The sequence below is a fragment of the Catharus ustulatus genome, chromosome 5, assembly GCF_009819885.2.
Source record: "Catharus ustulatus isolate bCatUst1 chromosome 5, bCatUst1.pri.v2, whole genome shotgun sequence".
NCBI classification, from domain to species: domain Eukaryota; kingdom Metazoa; phylum Chordata; class Aves; order Passeriformes; family Turdidae; genus Catharus; species Catharus ustulatus.
In genome coordinates this window covers 49,062,492-49,086,973 of record NC_046225.1, presented here as the reverse complement: position 1 = coordinate 49,086,973, position 24,482 = coordinate 49,062,492, and the positions used below count along the sequence as shown (strand labels likewise).

General features: G+C 37.6%; 1 protein-coding gene across 13 annotated transcripts in view; it reads right to left on the bottom strand.

Moving 5' to 3' along the window:
- The window catches only part of FRYL (FRY like transcription coactivator), a 176,098-nt gene that overhangs the window by 53,861 nt on the left and 97,755 nt on the right, over positions 1–24,482 (bottom strand). For 8 of the 13 annotated variants that reach the window (XM_033061431.2, XM_033061430.2, XM_033061432.2 and 5 more), the window contains 21 exons: positions 23,805–23,849; positions 20,513–20,616; positions 19,753–19,861; positions 18,797–18,883; positions 17,997–18,168; positions 17,184–17,316; positions 16,825–16,932; positions 15,400–15,637; positions 13,581–13,766; positions 13,405–13,491; positions 12,391–12,659; positions 11,769–11,964; positions 10,677–10,801; positions 8,489–8,546; positions 6,315–6,406; positions 5,061–5,233; positions 4,458–4,618; positions 3,829–3,939; positions 2,813–2,967; positions 2,467–2,566; positions 1,272–1,440 (listed from right to left, as the gene is read on the bottom strand). In XM_033061431.2, coding sequence (XP_032917322.1) covers positions 1,272–1,440; positions 2,467–2,566; positions 2,813–2,967; positions 3,829–3,939; positions 4,458–4,618; positions 5,061–5,233; positions 6,315–6,406; positions 8,489–8,546; positions 10,677–10,801; positions 11,769–11,964; positions 12,391–12,659; positions 13,405–13,491; positions 13,581–13,766; positions 15,400–15,637; positions 16,825–16,932; positions 17,184–17,316; positions 17,997–18,168; positions 18,797–18,883; positions 19,753–19,861; positions 20,513–20,616; positions 23,805–23,849 — 2,878 coding nt within the window. The remainder of the gene's footprint in view (positions 1–1,271; positions 1,441–2,466; positions 2,567–2,812; positions 2,968–3,828; positions 3,940–4,457; positions 4,619–5,060; positions 5,234–6,314; positions 6,407–8,488; positions 8,547–10,676; positions 10,802–11,768; positions 11,965–12,390; positions 12,660–13,404; positions 13,492–13,580; positions 13,767–15,399; positions 15,638–16,824; positions 16,933–17,183; positions 17,317–17,996; positions 18,169–18,796; positions 18,884–19,752; positions 19,862–20,512; positions 20,617–23,804; positions 23,850–24,482) is intronic. The other 5 variants (XM_033061426.2, XM_033061428.2, XM_033061429.2 and 2 more) reach the window with 1 other exon arrangement.

Below are 24,482 nucleotides of genomic sequence, written 5' to 3'. Positions count from 1 at the left end.
AATTGGTTTGGTGACAACAACAACCATGAGCCCAGCACACCACAATAATACTGATACAATTTTTGGTTTAGCTGACTAGTGCCATTTCACAATGATAAAGTCCACAGCCTTCAGCAGAGCTAACTGAAGACTGCTAACGAACAGTATGTTGAAGAAATCGCCTTAGTATGCATATATATGTGTGTGTGTACATATATTCCTCTAATTGAAGGAGGGAACTAAAAAACCTATGGCATAAAAAATGTACCAAGTTTGGCAAAAAAAACACTTAAAATTTTTTCTTCCTTAGATTAGTCGTAGTAGGTTTTTTAAAAAATTTATATAAGAGGTTATTATTTTTCAATTGTTTAAAAATGCTACAGAATCATGTATTTAAGCAATCTACCGTAAGCAACACACTAGACAGAACAATGAAAGAATTATTTTAAAAAACAATTGCAAATTATTTCTATAATGTGATTTTCCATGGTTATCAGAAAATCAGTGTAAGTACAGTAATTTCACGATTACAAGCCGCACTGACTATAAGCCGCATCTCCGGGTGTTGGCAAACATTTTGTTCTTTGTCCATACACAAGCCGCACCCAATTATAAGCCGCTCTGTCGTTCGCAGCGAGGACCCATGTGCAACAAAGTTGCCAAACAGTAACAGAATCGCGGGATGGTGGGGTTTACGGGCTCGGCCCTGCTTGGGGCGGCCACCAGGGAGCGGCCCCAGCCCCGCTCGCTGCAGCTGCCAGGAAGCGGGAGAGCGGCGTGCCCGGCCGCCACTGCCGCCGCGCTTGTAGGGGCTGCGCAGCACCGTTGTTCTTGCGGGGAGCGAGCAGCGCTGCCGTGCTCGCGGGAGGCGAGCGGCGCTGCCATGCTTGCGGGGCGTGAACAGCGCTAATGCGCTTATCGGGGCTGGGCAGTGCCGCTGCACTTGCAGGCTCTCACTTCCGGGTTTGGAAATTTCCTAAATTTTTTAATATATTAGCCGCTCCGGAGTATACGCGGCACTTCCGGGTTGTGAGCTAAATTTTAGTCAAAATGGTGCGGCTTGTAATCGTGAAATTACTGTATTTTTGATTTATACTCTTTCACCATGAATATATTTTAAACACATGTGAAGAAAACCCGTCACTTAGTAGGCTTTCTTGTCTCTATTCGGTAAGATGATGTAGTTGTCCTGATTTTAGTGAATTACAGATAAATCAGTTATTGAAAAAGAAGAATGACACATTTTGCACAATGCTTTTGACTTGATGAAGTTTTTAGTTTTAAAATCGTACCTGAGAAGATAGCAAGTGTCAGTTCAGGATAAGTCCTTGCTAATTCTTCTGACAGCTGATAATATGACATAGAATACAAATGTGGTAAAGGAGAAGGCTGTCCCAAAACCCCATCCATCCGCTGAACTTCCAGTTTATGAGCATAACGGAACATCTTTGGTTCCAAAATCTACAAAAATAATGTTCAGAATTTGAAGCTAAATGTAGAGCTACTGTAGAATTTTTTTTATAAAAATCACTTCTTAAGTTCATGTATCTACTCTCATTTCTTATCTATGGAGATCTCCACACACCTACAGCATTTGCTAACACTGTGGTAAATTAATAGAAGACTAGCTAGGATACATTCCAGTATAGTTTCCAGCAATAAAGTTACAAAATCTGCTTTCACAAAATACCACATCTTAAATACAAATTTATCTATAAGGAAATGTGAAATAGTATTTAGCATTTGCATTTCCACACAGTACCAATTTTTGCTCATCAATGAGACATGGACAGGAACAACACAATCTTTGATGTGGTAGAGATGCAGCAGGAGGCTAAAGCACTCTGATACTTTAAAAATCAATTTGGGCTGATCTATCAATAAGGGTGTGACTTCAGTGAGGACTTCAATGTTGAATTTAGCTGACAACAAAGCCTTTGAAAAAACTCCAAAACTTAAGGTCTGCCCTACTAACAGCACAGATTTTTAAACACTAATGCTGCGTTAAGCTTACCCCTAAATGATTTCAGAAAGGAATATAGAAAAGTAAATGAAGTGGGTAACAAGGTTTTCATTGTCATGTCTCCACGTAGTAATGGCACTAAAGTCAGAAAACTGACTGCTACCCCACCAGACAATGAAGGCTTGGGAAGCAATTTGCTTCTCTGTGAGGTGCTTTTGGACAAATGCAGCTATATATCACTATATTTCAGGGCCAAATCAAGAGAGTCTTGATTTAGGTGGTTTCTTGAAAAAGCAAGTATTATGAAAATACAGGTCTTGAGTGCATGGAAACAGATAGACTTTCAGGGAAGTCTGTTAGTGCCAGGCAAGGATCTGATTTAGCTATGTACTAAAATAGAGAAGAAAAAAAAAATTGTATTTCATTACTGAAGAGAACCAAACAAAACCAGATTTTATTTCAATATATATAGGACAATTCTTATTTTAAAAGAAAAAAATAATAAAAAGAATTAGCTTACAAACCTGCAATAGTTGCATAGCAACTTCATAGATAGCCCTAGTAGAATCAGCTGCTTTAAATAGTATCAGATTCAGGAGGGTCACTGTATCACACTGGTAATCCCTAGGAAAAAATGGCAAGTATGAAAAAAGTAAAATCTTATTTGGTTTTCTAAGATTTGAATTTATTTTAAGTTTAATTTACAAGGAATACGATAGTGAATGGAATAACATTTTGAGAAGTTTCTCTAGTAACACGCACACACAAACAGTGTTGATCTTTTCTCTCTATGGAGGTAAAACCCATAGTTCTACATCAAAGCATACTCTGAAAATGGAAGTTTTAAAGTTTTGAAAAATGCTGTAGTACCTGTTTTGGAACACGCTGGCTATGGCTTTAAAGCAGCCAGCTGCTACCCGCTTGGAACCTGTGTAACACCGGTCAACGGCCCAGTACATAAGGTTACTCTGGTCAGGATTGAGTTCCAAGAGCAGCATGACTGCCTCACAGCCTAACTGGTGAACCTATGGAAGAATAAATATATATTTTAGAATGTAGAAAAAAAGATCAAAATGGTATAAAATAGGAAAATAAATATTTAAGAACCCTGAAACCTCTTGAAAGATTAAATCTGTTCCATCCAAAACCAATGACACCACAGTCTGAGGTAACAGCAGATAATTCTATCACACTGTTTACTGTTCAACTTGCATAAAGTCATAAATTATTGACAGAAATAACTAGGGCTCTAATGACAGTTTTTTCCCTTCAGTTCCAAGGCTAGTTTGAGCAATTTACCATTTTTATGTCTTGTACTGAAACACTGCCCTGAAAGCACTAGATACAGAGAAGCATTTAAACGCATGCAGGAATTCCAGTGGAATAGAACGGATAGATCTGCATGGAGACTCGCATCTTCCCTAGAATCAAAGTAGCCCACAGGAGCTGTACTTTTATCTAGTCTTGGCATTATAGGGTAACAGAGGTCCTACCTTTAAAGCTTGCCTTACTGCTTAGATGAAAAGCTTGGTCTTACTAACTATAAAGGAACTCTACAGTTTCACAAGAGTTCATGTTCAATATCTCACTTCCTTTAAATCTGTGGAATGCCTGACTTATTACAACTTAACATGGTTGATCAGTTTATAAGCAATATACATTGCTTCACCCCTTGTCCTTTCCTCTTCCACTCTGTTTCTCTGTTTTTACATCATGATTAGGACCACCTTCCTCAACAGGGTGATGAGAACATGAAGGACAGTGTAAAACCCTGCACTACTAAAACAGCTGTGAGCTTAGGTAGGCAAATCTGTCTGCAAACTCACTAAAATATGTGTTTGAAGGTACTGATAGCTGCAAAGTGATGTTGACATTGCCTGTATTACCTTTTTATCTTGTGAATCCAAAATATTATCCAGCCATTTGTATAAATACCCATCAGATGAAAGCCCAACATTGTCTGCAACAGGGCCACAACACAGTACAGCAGACATAGCCTTTGGAAAGTAATTGAAAAACACATTTTAATAACTCAGATACAGGAAGTGCTCTTACTCAGACCATTAAAATATTAGATAACTAAATTCTAACCTGTTAAGAGAGGAATACCAAGGGTAATAAAAAGTGTTTAACATTTTATTCAAGAAATCATTAAATCATATTTTTCTCAACTTTCAGATACAAGGAAGGGTCAATATTAAAATGCTGACATATTGATGATTTACACTGGTTTCATTGCTAATGTACTGTACTTTCATCATTGCTAATGATGAAAGCCTTTAACTTAAGCAAATGAGAACTGAAGTCACAGGAAGTGAACATTCAGTAGTAATTGTGAGAAATTTCTACAGCAAGTGCAATAGTTACAGTATGGGAAATGCCGAACTGTCATAAATACACATGTAAGCAGAAGGAATAAAAAGACACTGAAAACCACATCTAAAAAGTCCAAATGTTAAATTTGCGTAATGTTGAGACAACAATCTATTTCCAAAATTTGGCAGTACTAACATACCTTTAATGCACAGTATTGGTGTCTGTTTATTCGCATGTTTCTATCACTGTATCTGTCCAGGGGAGTAAACATGATACTAAAAGGACCTGCCCAATGACTGAACAGCATGAATAGACTGTGGCGTAGACTCTGCTGTGGAAAGACACTTCTTCTCTGGTGTACTGCAAGAAAAGCCCACAGTTATACACACAGCTCTTGTAATTCTTCAAGATAAAGCATGTAACACAAACAGACCCAAACTCTGAATATAAAAGGAAAAAATCCATGTGAAGACCCACTATTATTTTAACACCATAATGCCTGGATCTAGGTTTACTATTGTCCTGTTTAATGCCAGTAGTGTACAAGAATAAGCTATTTATTAGTCCATAGAACTCAAATACATAGACAACAAGACTTTGCCAAACAGCACCAAAGATCTCTCTTAAAACTCATACTGCTAAAGTTATGCTCAAAACTGCTGTCACAAATTATTTTAATAAAAGTATTCTGAAAGTTCAGATAAAGAAGTGCCTTTTTGTTCAGTTTCTGTTCGGTTGGGTTTGGTTTTTTTAAATGTACTGCATATTAAATACAGTAATCAGACGTTACATTTTTACATACCTGGAACATTTTGTATGATATTTGCCACTAAGGCACTAAAATGGCATCGGATATCTTTCAATGTATCAGAATCCTTCTCATTTTCTGCTTCTAGAAGTTGTCTTGTTAGATCAACATACTCAAGTAAAGTGTTGTTGAGGGAATGTGTTTCATTATCAAGGCCACCACTTGCACTGAAATAAAATAGATTTAGAAAATCAAAGAGCACAGTAATTACATACAACATTTGAAAATCATCCTTATTTTTTTTATTTTTAAAAAATCCTACACCCTCATCACTGCAAATACCTAATTCACAGTAATTTCTTCATCCAGCTTCTACTTCAACATTAAAATAAAAAACTCCAGAGAAAGCAAACTAAGAATCAAACCTAATTATCTGAAGTCACTCATCCTTCCACAGAACTAGTTCTTATACTGGAGAAAAGTGTTAAAAATAATAATTAAAATCCTCAAACAAAAAGTCCCATCCCCCTCCCCTAGTGAGAACCTTAAAAGATAAGGGAAAATACGATTTTAATAGTTGGACTCTAAAATATCAGCATGCTGATAGAAATTTCAGCAATGTTTCTGAGGCAGGATTCTGAAATATACTTTAAGATTGAGAATTTCACACTGGCGAAACAAATACACACTGGCTTACAAATACATGTCCTAAGTATCAGAGCGGGAGGAGGGGGCTAACCATCTCGTAGCCTACTTGTTCTTACACAATACCACATGCATAGGAAAAAATTTCCTAGGGACTTTTGTAAAATATATGCCAAAACTTCTTCTTTCAAAGTGTTCCTACACAAGTAGGGTAAACTGAGGAAAAGATCTCAAGAACCATGTCAATATTCTTCATCCTTCAAAAGCCCAACATTAATGAGCCTTCTCTGCATAAGATGTGCTGACTAGCACTAGCACTCCAAGAAATGCAGAAGTCCCTGAATTATCACAGAATAGTTATGATTTGCACAACTGGTGTGCTGTTTGAGCACAAACAAGAGGGACCATGATATACTGCCTGTTCAAAGTAATGTCCTGGGGGACAGTAACATTTTAAATAAAACACAGAACCCAGTGACAAAGAATATGGGAGCGAGAGGGATTAGAAAGCCAGCAAAATTCCGAGTTCTATAAACCCATGCCCATTTTTTTAGTGGTATACTGAAACTCACTGATGAATTTTGCATGCTTTTTATACCGAGTCATAAGTGCATCAGTGACAATTCACCAACACCCACAACTTCTCATCCGTGCTGCCCCTACCTGTGACTGATGACACCAGCATCTGCCAACAGTTCAAATATTCGTACTAGTTGTACTCGTAAAATATCTCGACGCCTGCGCCGTTTCATGTTCTATCCATCAGAGGAAACACAAAATTACATGAAGCAGAGGAAAAACAAAGTAGAAAACCAGAGTAGAATATAAAAGTATTATTATATCTGTACAACAACTGGCATCTGTTATCAGAGGTGCCAGCCTTTTAAGACAAGTTACAAAATTGCTAACAAGTTTAACAAACCAGACAGTGAACAAACATTTTCCCTGTTGCATCTCTGAGATATACCAGGTTTGCTATTACATGCATTATCCAAATCATGGTTGCTGTCAGTCTCTTGTCACTAAGTGCAACAGAAAACAAGTGCAAAAGACAGTCTTCCTATATATTTTGAGGGAGGTGATCCTGTTTCTGCTCCACTCTCGTGAGAACCCTCCTGGAGTATTGCCTTCTGGGGTCCACAAGCATAGGAAGGACATGGGCATATTGGAGTGGGTCCAGAGGAGGGCTGCAAAAATGATCAGAGGGCTGGGGCATCTCTTCTGTGAAGAGAAGATGCAAGAGCTAGGCTTGTTCAGCCTGGAGAAGAGAAGGGTCCAAGGAGACCTCATTGTGACCTTTCAGTGCTTAAAAAGGGGCTTGTAAGAACAATGGGGACAAATGTTTCAGCAGGGCCTGTTGTGATACAACAAGGGGCAATGGTTTTGAACTAAAAGCAGGTAGATTTAGACTAGATACAAAAAAGAGAGTTTCTATGATGAGGGTGGTGAAACTCTGGAACAGGCTGCCCAGAGAGGTGAGAGATGCCTCATCAGTGGAAAAATTCAAGGTCAGGTTGATGGGGTTCTGAGAAACCTGATATAACTGAAGATGTTCCTCCTGCTCATTTCAGGGTGGGTGGGCTAGGCGACCTTTAAAAGTCCCTTACAACCCAATATATTTTATGATTCTACGATTTGTATGCAAGCCTGACACAACAACAGTAATTTCACGAATACAAGCCGCACTGACTATAAGCCACATCTCCGGGTGTCGGCAACTTTTTGTTCTTTGTCCATAAATAAGCCGCACCCGAGTATAAGCCACTCTGTCATTCGCAGCAAGGACCCGTGTGCAACAAAGTTGCCAAATAGTAACAGAATCGCAGCATGGTGGGGTTTACTGGCTCAGCTCAGGTCGTGCAGGCTCGGTCCGCTAGGGGCTGCTGACGGGGCCAGGCGGTCCAGCTCGGCGGGGCCGTTCGGGGCCGGCCGCCACTGCCACCGGGCTTGCTCGCCCCGGCCCGGTGCTGCCCCGAGGTGGCAGGCGGAGACGGAGCCTGCCCGCTCCTGCGGCAGTGGCGGCAGGCGGGGATGGAGCCCACCGGCACCCACGGCGGTGGCGGCAGGAGGGGAAGGAGCAGCATGGAGCCCCCCACCTCCCTCCCTGCCCATGCTGCCGGCACGGAGCCCACCTCCACCCACCGCACAACAGAGTAACCAATTTGTAACAATCACGCAATGCCAGGTTTTACTGGCGGATGCTCAGCTCAGCACCTCGGCACTTCCGGGGTTGGAAATTTCAGAAAATTTTTCACATATTAGCTGCTCCTGAGTGTAAGCCGCATTTCCAGGATGAGAGCAAAATTTTAGTCAAAATGGTGTGGCTTATAATTGTGAAATTACTGTACTGTACTGTAATACAGTAACATTTTGAAACAGAAGTGCTGTTCCTTTCCATCACTTCCATTAGAGTTGTCAGGTGAGTTTACAACCTTTTTCACTAAAAACCACCACCACCATACCCCAACAAAGTCGGTGGACAGTAAAACTCAATTCTATGTCATAGATACCACTAATTGTGGGAATATCACAGATGATTTAACAAAGTAACAACTGTGTAAAAATATGATTAGAAAGAAATTAAAAGAATGTAGAAAAGGTTACAGTATTTTTTCATCACTTGAAACAAAATCTCTGATACGGGAATAACAGAGAACTCAAACATGAAGCTCTTCTACCGTAAGCACTTCACAATCATTTAAAAAAGCATCATTTCACCTTTTTGTCTGTTATATTGACTGCTCTTACATGAGCAAATTAAAGAAAATAACTAACACTTCCTCTTTGTGAAAAGACAGTTAAGGCTGTACTGAGTATAACAGAAATTATTTAATTACCTCTGGCCTTCTTTCAAGTGCTTCCTTAATTATAGGATGTAATTCTTCTATTAGTTCCCTGAATTAAAATAATTAAAAGGATAAAAACAAACATTAAATTAACATCTCAACTGAAAGATGTTTCTCAAGAACCCTTGTTACAAGTTAAGACACCCTCAGGTTTTCCTTTTTTACCTGTAGCTCTTAAAAGACAAGTTTCCTAAAAAGATATTTTCCTAATTTAGAGCAGATTATTAAATAAATGTCTAAACAATTATCTCTAAATTTGCATTCTCCAAGTATTATGGCTTATTTATATCACAGATGATTTTCGTTTATTTTCATATTAACGGTTTAACAAAGCCATATGGTGCAAACAGATATTATTAGGCGGAAAAATTATGTTGGCAGCTTATCATACAATGCCCTTTCAGTTGTTATGATGCATTTAGTTGTTAATATTGATTCTTTAAGTCCAGTGACAATACACTGACAGAATCCAGACCAATCTCTTTGAAAACTGAAACAGGTTTTGACACTGTCTTTCCATTCCCTATTTGTTCTGAAGCTCCACAGTCTTTATTACTACTTGGTTCCTTCTGCCAAACTAAGATTCTCTTATAACTTCAAAAAGGAGGAAGGGAAAGGAGATCAATGATATGGAAGTATGCAGACAAAAATACTAAGGTAAAAAATACATTGGGTTTACTTTCATATTTGTTAGCATAGGAACTACTGCCTCCAGATCTGTTGGAGTGGACACATTCTTCTACTTCCTGTGGTGCTGTAATTGAGATATATCATAAACCACTTCAAGTTTTCATGGTAAATTACTGACTCCTCTGATATCTCATGGAAAGCTTCTCCCTCAGAGAACGGGACCAGATGAACAGAATGTTGCACAAACTTTTGTGGTGGACTCATTTACAAGAAAGTTAAGCATGGTTAAATATTGTTCTAGATTTTCTTTCAAACATAGAAAACACAGAAAATAATTCTGAAGAAACTTTTTTGTGCTAAAATATAGCAAAGGGTCAGTTTACAATGGAGATCAAGAGATACCTGCAAGAGTTTATATTATCAGTTACACAAAACAAAAATATTACTCTAATAAATGTACATGGATTGCGTATATATATATATAAAATCTAGAATGGAAAAAGCTCCTGAGTAAACATAACAAGTGGGGAGGAACAGTGCCTTAAATCACAAAAGCTAAACACCAAATCAGTGCAGAGCAGCAATGCTGAAGGGTGGACTACTGCTAGCATCTGGTGTGAGTACATGCATTTGACAGAGAAAAAAGTTGGTCATAGAAAAAAAAAAACATTCTGAATAGAGAAATAAAACTGATGAGGATCAGATCTTTTTTTGTAACTTGCTGGATGAGTTGTTTCTAATTCAGAAATCAAGGATTTCTGGTAAAATGATCTCTCAAAGCATTTTCTAGACTTCAGAGCTATTAAGCAGTTGTTTGGGATAATGGCACAAAATCTTGCTTTACTCCTGGTAGTAAATAAAGCCAGATATTATATAAAATTCTAAGATTATCAAGGGATAAAAAACCAGAATATGACAACTGAGAACCTGGCATTAGTTTCAATACTGACTTTTTATCTGTGATAATATGGGACACAAGTGGCTGGAGAGAAGCATTATCTTATTCAAAACCAACAGTATTAGCAGTCCCTGCCTCCTTCTGCAGAAGCAGAGTTGGTTGCTATGCATGGTACAACTTTGTAACTCTCATAATAAGAGACTGGCTGCTGATGGCCTTCCCAGGAGGTTTTCTTACCCTCAGACGTTCTCTCTCTTCATTCATCCTCAGAAAGAATAATTGGCAATACCAATAAGGAGAGTTTATCAACTCCTCCAAACTTTATTCTAATTAACATTTCAAATGTTATTAGTTTACACAATCTGTTCTTTCAGATAAGGGTAGCTTTTAATACCAAATAAGATGTTTATTCTATCTACTAACTTCTTTTTCTTTTCTTTTCTACTAACTTTCTTTTTCTTTATATAGGCCTGAGCTCTTTAGAGATTCTTACAATCTCTAAAAATCTCTATCATGCTAGAAAAGACAATGAGAATAATTTGTGGCAGCTTTTTAAAAATTCTTACAAGAAAAAAAAAACAACAAAAAAGAGCTCCAATTCCCCACCTTTGTAACCAATTAGCATACGAACAGATGAAACACAACAGTTACCTAAAAGCTCCTGGGTTGGTCCTGCCAAGTCCCAGGACAAGAGATTCTGTAATTTCCATGCTCTCAGAGCGCATCATTGGAACTATGTGCTTAAACAGGGAGGAAGGGGATGGAATGCCAATAATCTAAGAAGAAAATCAGAAAAAAACCAAAATTAAGTAGTTACCACAAGGTGGTGACATGAAAACATCTGCTTTAATTTCACAGTCTTCTCACATTGGACCAGTGACTCAAAATGATAAAAGTGAAGTTTATCTTTGACATGGAAAAGATTTTCTGAAACAGTAAAGTAGTATTAACTATTTCTTGCATTACTGAATTTTCATAGTCAGATGACAACGAATTACACAACATGGCATACAGATGCCTTCACGTTTATGTATCTGGCCTCCATGGGGAAGAAGTAGATTTCTGGTGCCCCATTCCTTAGACTCCTGAGTGGTTCTCACAGAGAACATAGCTTTCAGTCTACAGTTTCCCAGATTTAGGGAAAGTATCTTGGTAACAAAAAAGTGGAACCGACTGCTTTTGCCAAAATTCTGCTGCATAGACCATGAATTATCTTCACGTCTACTGTACTTTTTACAGGAAGCCAAAAAGGAGAAAGGAGATGAACAGAAAGAAGCAAAGAAGAGGGAAAAAGACCCATAATCTGCAGATGATATGAAGCAAGGTAGACAGAAAAGTATCTGTGATCGGGAAAATATAACAAGATACATCGTGCCTGAATAGGTCCCTGTTTCAGTTATTGAAGTGACAGGTTATTTGCTCAGAACTATGGAAGTCTAATGACAGCAAAACCACCCCTTTAACAGCAAACAAAGCATTTCCTTATTAGTGCTAGAAAAGACTCTGAGATTGGGTAAATGTTTTCAATATATGACTAGATTTGCTTTAAAAACATACACAACATAGATTGAGAAAAAAGAACTAAAACAGTATTCTAAACAAATGAAAAACAAATGTATCCTAAAAATATTTTCAGACAAATGATCCCAGTTCCTAATCACAATAGTTATTATAGAACACCTCTGGTGTTTCCATTTCTAATAAGATGAAGACTTATTTACAGTAAGCATTAGAAGAACCTACTCTTGAATCAATGCTATAACCACTGTCTGGGGTAGACGCCAGCGTCTCAGGAGGGGAACATCTCACAGAGCCTGTGGAAGTGGAGGAGTTTGAAGAAGATGCTGCACTGCAGCAAAGAATCAGGTAGTTTCTCCAGAGCCCAATATAGGAGTCACTGCTTGTAGTAGTATTTACTTTCTTTGCATTGATAGGGCTGCTATTAAAAAAGAGAAAGAGAAGAGCTCAGTAGAGTAAATGAAGATTACCACACTTTACTTTGGTTTTCTACTGAATTTATTTTTCAATTATGCATATGCCATTGCTTCCCAAATTGTTAACATAGTAAACTCTGAATAAGTTATTCAGAGCAGACTTTATATCAATAATGCATGCTTTTATACTCAAATCTACTGAACTACAATATGGCCAAAGGCATTCATTAGTTAATATTTACACAGATTATATTTTATGCAGGTAAATCTGCTTTAATTTTTTTGTTACATAAATCTGAATTAAATCCACAGACAATAATAAGAATTCATATGTTACTTCACTGAAACAATAATGACACTATAATGATGATAAATCTTGAAAAAAAAAAAACCCATATAATATACTGTATTGACTTTAGAAATCAACTTACTTGATATCCACTTGTGGAGACAGCAGCTGAAGTCTTGTATAAGCAAATGTCCAAGCATAGCTTACAGCTGTTGGGCAGTGTTTAGGAAGATGTTCCTGCTTCATGAAACTTGAGAGGCTTATAATCCATGGATCTTGGGCTTGAGTCACGTGTGCAAATATCCAAATATGTGAAGGACTGACCACATCAAACTGGTGGCTGATTGGGGAGGAATGCCAGTCAGCCAGAGTTTGTAAATCTATTGAACTGGGACAGTACAATAAAGTAGTCTGTGTGCATAGAAAAGACAATGAGGCAACATTTAATATCCATCCATTTTAAGCAACAATCTCTTCTGTTATATATCTAATAAAGTATCAAAAACACAGTATCAGTATCAAAAACACACCTGGAACAGATAAAAAAGTAGTTTATGGGGCTTTTTACCGAAGTTCTTAATGTGAACAGTTATAAAACATGTTGTTTGCAAACAAACTGGTATCAGGCAGTAGCAAATCCTAGAGAAAGACCCTTTCATGCATAATGATTTAATTCTTTCAAAAGATTTGTACTCTAAAAGCCTTCCTACTCAATTTCAACTTGTTTCGTAATCCTAAAATCAGATGTTTTCTTGATACTTAGGAGTTTATGATAAATATATAAGTATGGAATTTAGTTGTTAGTCACTGACAGTTATTACAGTTTTCATCATGGATAAAGGACACATTGATTGTTATGACATTTTATTACTACAGAAAAAAGCAGTGCCCTTTGCTTTTAGGAAATTGCAGTCTGTAAGCAAGATGAGAAAAAACAGATAAAGATACAGCTTTGTGTTTATATGGTGGTGATAACAACACACTATCAGTCAGAAAGTCTACAACATTTCTCAGATTTTTGTTTGTGGTGATAAATTGCTGATAAAATTAGCATGAACATAGTGACACTATTATTTGAAATATATACTATTTATTTGGGATAGCTTTGCAGAATTACCTCATCTTACAAGCAACTCTACATTAAAAACTGTCCTACCTGGTCAGCCCCTGTGAGATGTATGAAACTCTCCAGGATAGTAGCACTTAGTCTGTCCATTACATCTATAGCCAACTCATCTTCACTCTACAAAACACAAAGCATACTGAGCTCAAAGAATGTCAGAATAAAAGCAGTGTCACCAGGCAGCCTACAAATGGGTCATCAACTCTTACCTTCGAAATTTCTAGAAGTGTGAACAAGGCCCTTATTTCTCTGAGAACGCTGACAGCTAATCTCCTGGTGGCAGGCCTTGTGCTGCAAAGGATGACCAAAGCAAAGCCTTCCACCACGTGAAATACACTGGAATAAAGGGTCCTCTCCAGGGGAAGGGTATGAGCAGCCCCATTGGATACACCACGCTAAGAAAAACATCAGAGACATTAAGCAAAAGAAGAAAAAATAAACACAACTAAGATGCAGTTCTATAATTGGTGATGGCAGATTTAATAATAAAATATTTAGATTTTTGGCTACTAGGCAAATTTTGCATTATGAGAATGACATAGTATTAGTCACTTCATTTTTTATGGCCTCTCTGAATTTAGTCCAAACAAATGCCAAATAAAGAACATCTTTATTTCCCTGTCTCACAAGATGAAGCAATGACAGCAAAATTTTAAAAGTCTCAAGCAATAATCTTTTGTAAAAGATTATGATATTACAGTAATTTCACGACTATAAGGCGCACCGGACTATAAGGCGCACCCCCCCGGATTCGGCAAAATTCGCAACTTTGTAGATCAGATAAGGCGCACCGGTCTATAAGGCGCACTTTTTTTTTTGCAGCGAGGCCCCGCCCCCAGCTCACCCCGTGTGGTTGCTGGCCGAGGCCCCGCCTCAACCCGGCAGCCATTGGGCCCCAGGCCCGCCTCCACCCGGTAGGGGCAGTGCCGCGAGCCACCAGGCCACCCTGGACCCGGCAGCCATGGGCCCCCGGGACTGCCTGGACCCAGGAGTGGGGGTGCCGTTGGCCCCCTAGCCCACCTTCATCTGGCAGCCGTGGGCTCCCGGGACTACTTCCACCCGGGAAGGGGGGTGCCGCGGCTGCCCTAGCCCACATTCACGCGGCAGCCATGGCTCCCTGGGACTGCCTGGACCCAGGAGCGGGGTTGCCACAGCCCCCCTAGCCCACATTCACGCGGCAGCCATGGCTCCCCGGGACTGCCTAGACCCAGGAGCGGGGGTGCCGCCGGCCCCCTAGCCTGCCTTCAACCGGCAGCCGTGGGCTCCCGGGGCTGCCTGGACCCAGGAGCGGGGGTGCCGCGGCCCCCCTTGCCCACATTCACCCGGCAGCCATGGGCTCCTGGGACTGCCTGGACCCGGGAAGGCGGGTGCCGCAGCCTCCCTAGCCCACATTCACCCGGCAGCCATGGAGCCCCAGGACTGCCTGGACCGGAGAGGGGCGGTGCTGCGGGCCCCCTGGCCCACCTCCACCCGGCAGGGGCAGTGCCGCGGGCCTCCGGGCCCGCCCCCAGCCGGCTGCTGTGGCACTTCCGGCTCCCCCCACGGCTCTCAGCTCACACTTCCGGTTTGGCAAATTTCGCTGCTTTGTACATCAGATAAGGCGCACTGGACTATAAGGCGCACTTCCGGGTTCGAGGGAAAATTTTAGTCAAAAGGGTGCGCCTTATAGTCGTGAAATTACTGTAAATTATTTGAACCCTTTCTACTGGCTAGTAAAAAATGGTGGGTTTAGTTCTACTGTTTAATAACTCCTACATATTTCCAGTTACACATGATATAATGTTACACAGTTACACAATGTAAGCAAAATGTGGTCATGAAATAGTGTTTAGGTAATACTTAAAAATTTGAGACTAACATTGTTTTGATAAAAAATGTTGATTTAAAATAGGAAATCTAACAGTCTTCAAGCAATCGGAGAAATTTAACTGAATTTTTATCACTTAACAAAACCAGTAAAGCCCACTACTAAGTTTGTAGGTAGATGCCAAGTATGTTTTAACATCAAAGGACCTTATATAGATATACCTGAGAATCTTGGGTTTTATTGTGCATTTGGGCTGCTTGTTTCCACTGATTTATGAGCTGCACTAACATTTTGACTGCATTGTCAAGAAGCGTTGGGTGGATGTCAGTCACTTCACGCACAATAAAATATACAAATCCTGAAAGAACATCTTCCCGCCAATCTGGAAAATCAAGCATCAATGCTTGGAGTGTATTGAAAGCCAAGGCACGAAGTTCTTCATCCATATGAATTGTCAGCCTGTTAAGAAAAAAAATTGGTATCATCACCCTAGCTAGGCATACTCTTAACCAGCCTTTATAATTTAAAGTTTACTCTTAACTTCTTCACTGTACAATGTAAAACAGCTCCACAGAGATTCATTCTGTGCACGGAACAAACCTGAAACTGGCAAGTAACAGAAGGCACTTCTACTACAGAAAAATAATGCAAGGTTTCAAAAAACTTAACATAAATAAACTGTGTTCAAGAGAGACTGTCAAGTGTTTAACAAAGGTACATATTTGCATGTGTCTGAGCAAACACCTTAGAACTCAGCAGACCAGTACCCTGTGATATATAGGGTATTTTCTTCACATTAAAATAACACATTAGTTTTACCGTTAAAGGAAATTTACTTTGGATATGAGAAAAAAATTCACCAAAAAATCCTTTGCACATATACTTAAAAATCCCTCTAAGCCTGCTATGGTAGAAGACACCTTTCCCAGTATTATATTACTACTTAATACTTTGATGTCTTCTGTATTATTTTAAACACTGAAAGAAGAGTGTTAGAAAAATCTTATTCTCTTTAATTATTACTAACTTCTTATATATGTAACTCAACACATTATATAAAAATGGATTTATATTTTCAAAGCTATAAGCTGTCATGTACCAGACTATTCTCATACTAAAATTTCTTTTAAATCTTCTCAAGTATTTACCAGTACTGATAAGGTACATTCAACTTAAACTGAGATAAGAGATGGAAGAATATGGGTAGTGTTGGATCACAGAAAAATGGAAAAACAAAGCAGGATTAGTAGAGAAAAATAGTAAAGTTCCCCCTAGGTGTCTGTCTCAAATTTTGGTTATGTCAAACAAGAATGACTTCATGAAAACGTACAGTATTTGCAACAGAAAGAAAAAGGAAGAAAAAAAAGTATAGTAATAACAAAAAGATAAAACAAGTTCAAAAAAACAACAGAAAGAAATTCCTACTTCTCAAAATACTCTCTAAAAAGAAGTGCAAGGTCTGCAGGATAAATTTATCTCCTGCTACTATGGCCAGTAAAACCTGACCAACTGCAGAAGGCTGGCAGGAGCAGCAAGGACAGAGTCTGAATGCAGTGACTCACACTGCAGTGAGTGCGCTGACAATCGTGCACACGGCAGCAGTTAAAAAAGAACATTCACTAAGAGCAGAATTCCATTTCTCTTACCTTGCAAGCAATTCAATGAGGTCAGTCCTACTCATGCCATCTGGAATCAGTCTTGGGATAGCAGCAATGCAAGTTCTGAACAAATCTATCTTAGGTTTCCTCTCACCCCTACAGAAACAGTTTATGACCAATAAGGAAACAGGAAAACCTACTTCAGTACACTAGAAACATATTTTTGATTTCATGCCACAAAGGACGTAGCAAACATTTTTATCAATAATTAATGAAACTAACATTTACTTAATAGTCCAGTAAAAACCCCACAACTATAACACATTAATCAAGGCATCTGTAACATTAGAGCATTAAAATAATGTGATGCTACTTGGACAGCAAAAATGCTGCAATTCAGTACATACGTAATCATGTCTTCTGGTTCTTTATTGGACATCTGCACACTAGTCATGCACATGGGCCTTCCAACTTCTTTGTCCAAATGCCTAAGAATGCTATCCAGTGCTTTTCTGACTTGAGGATAATATATGGACATTCCTGAAAAGTCAAAGAGTTCCATCACCTTTTTTCATACTTTTATTAAAAAATCTGTCACTTATACAGTTTAGGACAAATTTATTATTGCACACATGATATGAAATACATACTTTAAGTGTCAAAACAAATGTATGTATATATGAAATATTTATCTATAAATATATAAATATAAGATATTATACAAAAGGAGAAGCTTCCTTCAGAAAAAACAAAAGCAATGAAGTCACCATTAGTTGCTTTGTTTTCTCAATTCCAAGCTTTTTAGTTATAGTTTAAATGTAACATGTTGAAACAGTCCTTTCAAGATGACTACCTCACTCACAGAAGATCACCAGGGCACAGGGACAAAGACTGTCTTACACCACTCAGCTGTGAGACATTTGGGATATTTTAGAGTGATATCAAGGGGGAAAAAATGCCATGCTATTTACCACACTATCTGCATTCAGGCTTCTTTGTGCTTATTTTGCAATGTAAAGCACTTCAAGAAAAGACCTGGATTTAGTCTGAGACAACAGAGGGTCAGTATTGTCTAGCAGCCCTTTCTAACGAATCAAAGCAATTCTCACTAACAATTAAAATAAATACATAAATAAAGTTACAGTAATGTACTCCTTGATTATAACTGGGAATATATACACACATATTGAAATGCCAACTTACAAAAGAATACAACATACCTATAACTTTTGCTTCCTCATCTGTCAATGTTTTATTAAGAAAAATTTTCTTCACACGTAGAGTATTTCCTGAAGGAAGAACAACTCCTGTTGTTGGCATTGGTGGTTCACCATCTTTTTGCTGCAAGCTATCTGCTATGACAAGGAAGACTCTGAGGCCAATATTCATCCTCTTCAAAAAAGGGACAAAAAAAGGAAAGAGTAAACAGAAGAAATTACAATATTGAAGTAACATAGAGACAAAATACAAATTGTATTTTTCCTCTCTTTTAAACAGACAGCAATACAGTTCAAATAGGACAGACCTTATTTAAATATTACATATTAGGGTAATGGAAGTAACAAGAATAATGTTTAAGTTGTGGTGCTCCACACTCTGATTCAAGTGAACTGACTTGGCCCAGGCTAAAATACAGAATTATTTTATAGTACTGAGCACTCAAGGACTTGAAACACTGAAGACAGACATTGCCTAAACACCCCATCTATTAGACTGGGTCTTTCAAGAGCTAGCTATGACTTCCCTGAAAAAATGCTTTACAGTTACACAGTAACAAAATATCATACTTCCTGAAATTATTGTTGAAATTAGTCTTAACTGTAGAACTGATGCTGTCCTGCTCACCTAAAATCAAACAGCAACTGTGCACAAAAATAATTACTTCTTGGTGTTAGCAGAACACTCCTTCAGATACTCATTAATCTGCTTTTAACCTGCCTCAAACATAGTTAACCACTTCCCCCCAAAAAATCCCCCAATGCCCTGTTCTCATGGCGTGCAAGTAATGAGCCTTTATTACCTCTGGATTAATAGTGAAGGTTTTAGGTGATTTTCCAACACTAAGAAGATCAAATATTATTTCTTTCATTGCAAAATCCAAACGTTCCTATAAAGGAAAATATATTAGTATGATCATCTCTTTTTTGTTAATATGCATAATTTCTTGGCTTTGCACAGCTACTGGGTATCATGTCTTAAAAGTTAAAGAAAAATGTATAGAAAATAGTTCTTTTTTTTCCTCCTTATTCTTATGACTTTTTCTTTTTTTAAATCTAGTATAATTCAGCACAGCTCATCTCCTGATATGGCCGAACCATTTCTCCTGAAAAAATTCCCAGACAATTCATCTCAGATGAAATGCATTTCTACAGATAAAATGAGCTGTAATAGAAAACAAAAAATATATAGAAGAAAATATTACACTATAAAAAAACCCCAAAAAACCAGTGATGAGCTGTGTATCTTGTCTCATTCCTGTATGACCAAAAGCAAGTAATTTTGGAAGCTGAAGCACAGACAAATTATTTCTAAGACAGGAAAAGATGTCTCTAATCTATAAGGTTAAAGATCAATGAGAGTTCATCTTGTGAGACTGTATCTTGCATTTCAATATTAGGACAGTTCTAATTCTTTGTCCCTCATAAAAATATCATAATAGATACAGTAATCATATTAATGTACTATAGAAATATACATATATATATATACACAGCCCCCACAGTGCAATACAAATAGAAGTACTAATCATCACAATGTTCATATACAATAGTTTTTGAAGTTTTTAAAAAAATAGTTTTGCCAGTATAGAAAGAGAATGAATTATCTTTCTAGTTTGTTACACATATTTGGAGAAATTCTACTCAAGATATGAGACCAGTAATTTAGTGCAAACATTTCAAAAACAAACCTTAAATTTACATTTCTTCCAAATAATGTTCATCCTAGTATTACAGCTCTACCTAGATGTATTCTTACCTGAGCAATGAACTGAATAATCTTCACAAATATATTCAGAGGTGTGTCTCGTGGGACCACGCTACGTGATCCTTTGGGGAAAAGTGCTGATACAATGCTCATGAGACGGCTACAAGAATTTAGAAACAAATAAAAAGGTCTTTTAAAAATAGTTCCTTGTAACAGCATAGATGTTATAGTTCAAATCTGAAAGAGTGTGTGTGTGTGCGTGTATGTGTGGTTACTGTGAAATAATACAGAAGCCTATGACAGGTAGGACCATGTACAGGAAGCACAGTCCCAGTTGTCACAGGCAATAGGATCATGGGTTCCTCTACGAACTGAAAAACACCCTGTTTAAACCGGTTACTAATAGTCAGGAGAAGGGGCAAAATCTGAATGACTATTCCAAATTCTCATGATACACAATTATAAAGAAAACCTTTTCATTTCCAGTCCATACCTGGTGATGGATACTTCACACCCAATTTGTTCTGTCATCATTAGTGCCTTTTAATTTTAATAAATTTCCTGTTCATCTTTCTTCCTTATTCTACCCCTGCAAATACAATTCTAGACTCTATTATTTCTTTCCATCAAAGTAGTCAAGAGTTTTTGTTTTTCTCTATCAAGACAAAATGTTTGGTCCCCTGTTTACTTGACTAAACCATCCCTGAGCTGGCTGGCTTCAAGATCTCTTCTGATACCTTCACTATCTTCACTAAGTGGGGAAAAGATCTCCATCATCAGTAATTTAAAATACTTTGCATAATGAGCTTACCTTTGAGTTACAGTGTTGCTTTCACATTTAATTCTAATAACATAAACCCACAATAACCTATACAAAGATTCCAGTGCAACTCGGGACATTTTGGGATCTTTATTCTGTAAAACAAATTTAGAAATACAGTTATTGGTGTCTGTGAGACATTGACAAAAATTCTATTATAATGTTTATTTACTTTTGTAAATATTTTTTTAACAATGAAAGCAATGTGTTTAATACTGACTACAGGTTTTTGATATTTTTTCATAAAAACAAGCCTGTATTGCATATTTCCAATATTCTCAAAATTTTAATTAGTACATCCAGCTCATTTTACACATCTCTAACTCTGAGGGCAGAGCAGTAACTAAAGAGCATATGTTCCTCTTGAGATGAACACACCAAGAGGATATTGCTTTCAAGAACTTTTCTCAGAAAGCCATTGGTAACAAATACCTACTTCACAGCAAATTAATTTATAGTTTGTCTAAAACATTGGAGTAGCTGCTTTGGATCAGGCACAAGGTCTCATTCCATCACTCAGTCTGTGATAGCAGACAGTAGCAGGTGCAGAAGTAAAGAATACAAAACAAGGCAGGCACACAAGGATGCATCTCTGGATGTGGCTTCACACAACGCAGACACCTCCTGAAGGCTTTATTAGTGTTTGTCCACTTTCAATGAAACTTTATTGTAACAATTATGCTACCACTTCTTGAATTAATATAAAATCTAGTAGCACAATTCAGTTTAAATTATGTACTGTACACAAAATTATTTATGTCTTAAAGTTGCTACCATGAGGTTAGCATTGCTCCACCGAGCTCCTAAACTGTGTAAAACAGTAAGTAACTAACATTCTTTGTACCAGCTCCAGCAATCTCCTTTCCAAAGAGGGATTCTTGGAGTACTTACAATCTAGAAGTGTCCAACAAGATTCTAAGACTTGGCCATAAGTATAAATTTATGAATATAATAAATGGTTCCCAGTCATCAACTTTTCAGGCATTATCCCAATGCAAACTAACAAACCCAAACAAAACTAACAAAAAAGCAAAAAAAGAACCCCAAAACCACACCTACCCCATCTCCAGTGAAGTCCCTCTGTTTCAAGACAGATGTATATGTTGACTTCAACATAATTAATTTCATATTTTGTGCCACAAGCCAGTGAGTCAAAATAGTAAATGACTTTGCCCTTCCAGGACAAATGGAGTGCAAATTCACAAAGGGTGTAAGTGGAACTAAAACTGTACTGTTCAAATAGAGATGGCCTCATTCATGGTTCTCCCCCCACAACCTCAATGCTCCCTCTACATTAATTCTTGCAGTTAGAAAGTCCAACTTGCACTTGTAAACAGATCAAAATAACTTCATGTCCATTTCTATGTAAAAGGCTATATACAAAAAGGAAACTAAATCTGGTGGCTTTAACACAGGTGGGTTCAGACTACTGGTTTTGGCAGCATCTTATTTTGAGAAAGGCTAAAAGCCTATCACAGAATCACAGAGGCAGAAGTGGTATTTCAAAGTAGTACAGACAAGTAATGCACAAGACTGACTACCAGAATATTAGAGGAAATAACCCAGTTTACATGAGTGATAATGCTGTTCTTACCCTCCCTCCACACATCAGTGTGTGCTGCCATCACCTCTGAATTAGCACCTGGAACTAGGCAAATTTAGGATAGTGATCTGGACAAAATCTATCCAGTAAGAAATTACACCTGTCCCTGGTTACTATTCACTCTGATAAATGTCTCACCGTGGAGTTAATTTACCTGCAGTGCTACTGTCAGGAAGAAGCAAACATAACTGTGACAACTTTGATTCTAATCAGCTTAAACAGCAAAAAACCCACAATATTATTACTCAGTGTATTTAATTTACAGGCCAACAATTACTGATTGTCAGAGCAGGATGGCGAATTCATTGGTACAAGTATTATCAAAGTCTATCTGAAATGCATCTGAAACTGAGTAATGCTTTAATTTTCTAATTTCTGATATTCTACAGGGGAGCTTAATTTACAGGTCCAGAAGTAAACAAAAAAAAATTATTGTTTGCTTTCAATCATCTAATAAAAAATGGTAGAGGTAGCAGATATTTCAATAATGTGTAAACAATGTTCCATCTGTTAGCAGGTGTATCATCCAATGGAGCTACTTCTGAGTAGTTATGACAAAGCTTGCTTGTTATAAAGGAACAAAGAAGCATATAAAGAGGCATTCGTCTTTTAAAAAAGAGTTACCAAATAAATCCTACTTTACTTTTATTATTTTAAGCATTGAAAATTTTCATTATCACTTTCTATAATGAAGAACTAAACTAATATGCTAGAAGAAAATTGCTTTTGGAATTACAGCACACTTCATGTATACCTAGTGTTAAGACGTCAGTATTTATTTTCTCTTAGACATTAGAGCAAATAGAACAAGGAATAGATAGGTAACAGCCTGGCTAAATTTTAGGCATTTTTAGATGATGTCTGTTAGATTTTGAAGTATTTATATGGTTTTTTTAAAAAACATAATTTAATTTAAAATCCTAAAACTTTTAACATAAATTATGGTATCAGCAGACTATGAAAAAAGTTGTCAGGTACAGTATCTGTTACAAAACCAAAAACATAAGAGCAAATTACGGTGGTTTTACATGACACATTAAAATGAGTCAATGAAACAAATCTCAATGATGGCAAGAAACAAAAAAGCATTTTTTTCCATGTTAGTCAAATGTAGTCACTTACTGAATATAGTACTTTTTAAAACTGATGTTAAACTTTTCTTCTGTTCTGAACTAAAACAATTCCTACTTTTTAAAACCTGCAAAACCAACAGTGTAAAAGTCTTTCAAGTTAGTGCACTGCAAGTTGTTACAGTAAATCAGTTTCACATTTTTTTATTGTGAAAATGTTTTCAGTTTGCTCACATGCAAGACACTTTCTGAAATTAAGTAACAGAAAAACTCATATATCTGAATAGGTAGTTATTTCCAGTGGAAACATGCACTGCTGTTCAGGGAAACCAGCTGTGATATTAATAATCAATCTCACAAAGCCATACTGTCACCCTCAAAAATTGGTATTAGACATTTTTTTGATCTTTCCTCCTTTACTCCCTGGCAAGAGAAAAAGATCTTTGAAACATTAGCTAGTCTTAGTCCTGTTGCTTCTTAACACTACTAACAGCAATTTTACAACGAAAGGAAAGCACAAAATACAACAAATAACATAAAAAAACAAAACAGAAGTATTTACATGAGACAAAGCAACATTTCACTGAGTTACAACAACATATTAACTCACCTGCAGTGTTTCTATTTGTTTTCTGATACTGTTGTTAGATGGCATCTAAATAAAGCAATGTGAGACAGCAAAACATAACAAACATGAGAATGGAAGGCACATGCATGTTAGATGAAAAAAGCTCAAAACCAACAGATAGCTGTCTAGCAAGGACTCTATTCAGTAGAAATAACGGGTTTGCTAATAGTGGCAGAACATGTTTGTTCAACTTTCAAGGTTTTGTGGTAACAGACATTATAGGTAAACTGTGAGGAAAAAAAAATACTCTTTTTCCAGTAAACAGCGGTCCAGAATGACAGACACTGTTCCCTCCCATTTCTGCAGTTTTTTGAAATGTTCCTTCCTCTCTCCAGAAGAGGTAGTAAAGATATCACAGCTCAGATTCATCCAAGAATTTATCAACTTTCTGACAAACTTGCTAGAATTAGTCTGTGTAAATACTAGTACAAAAAAAGTAAGCGAAGTGTTTTACAACACTGACCCAGCGTTACTGTCTGCTGAACAAATTCAGAATTTTGCCTACACTACAGTGTGTAAAAAAATGCCTGCTGGGCACAGTGCTGAAACAGCATCCCAACAGCTTTGTGGGACAAAGCCAGCTATACATATACCAGAAAAAAACCAATACACTCCTGGTCTAAACTGACTCTTCCAACTCACTGACGTGCTACTTGCATT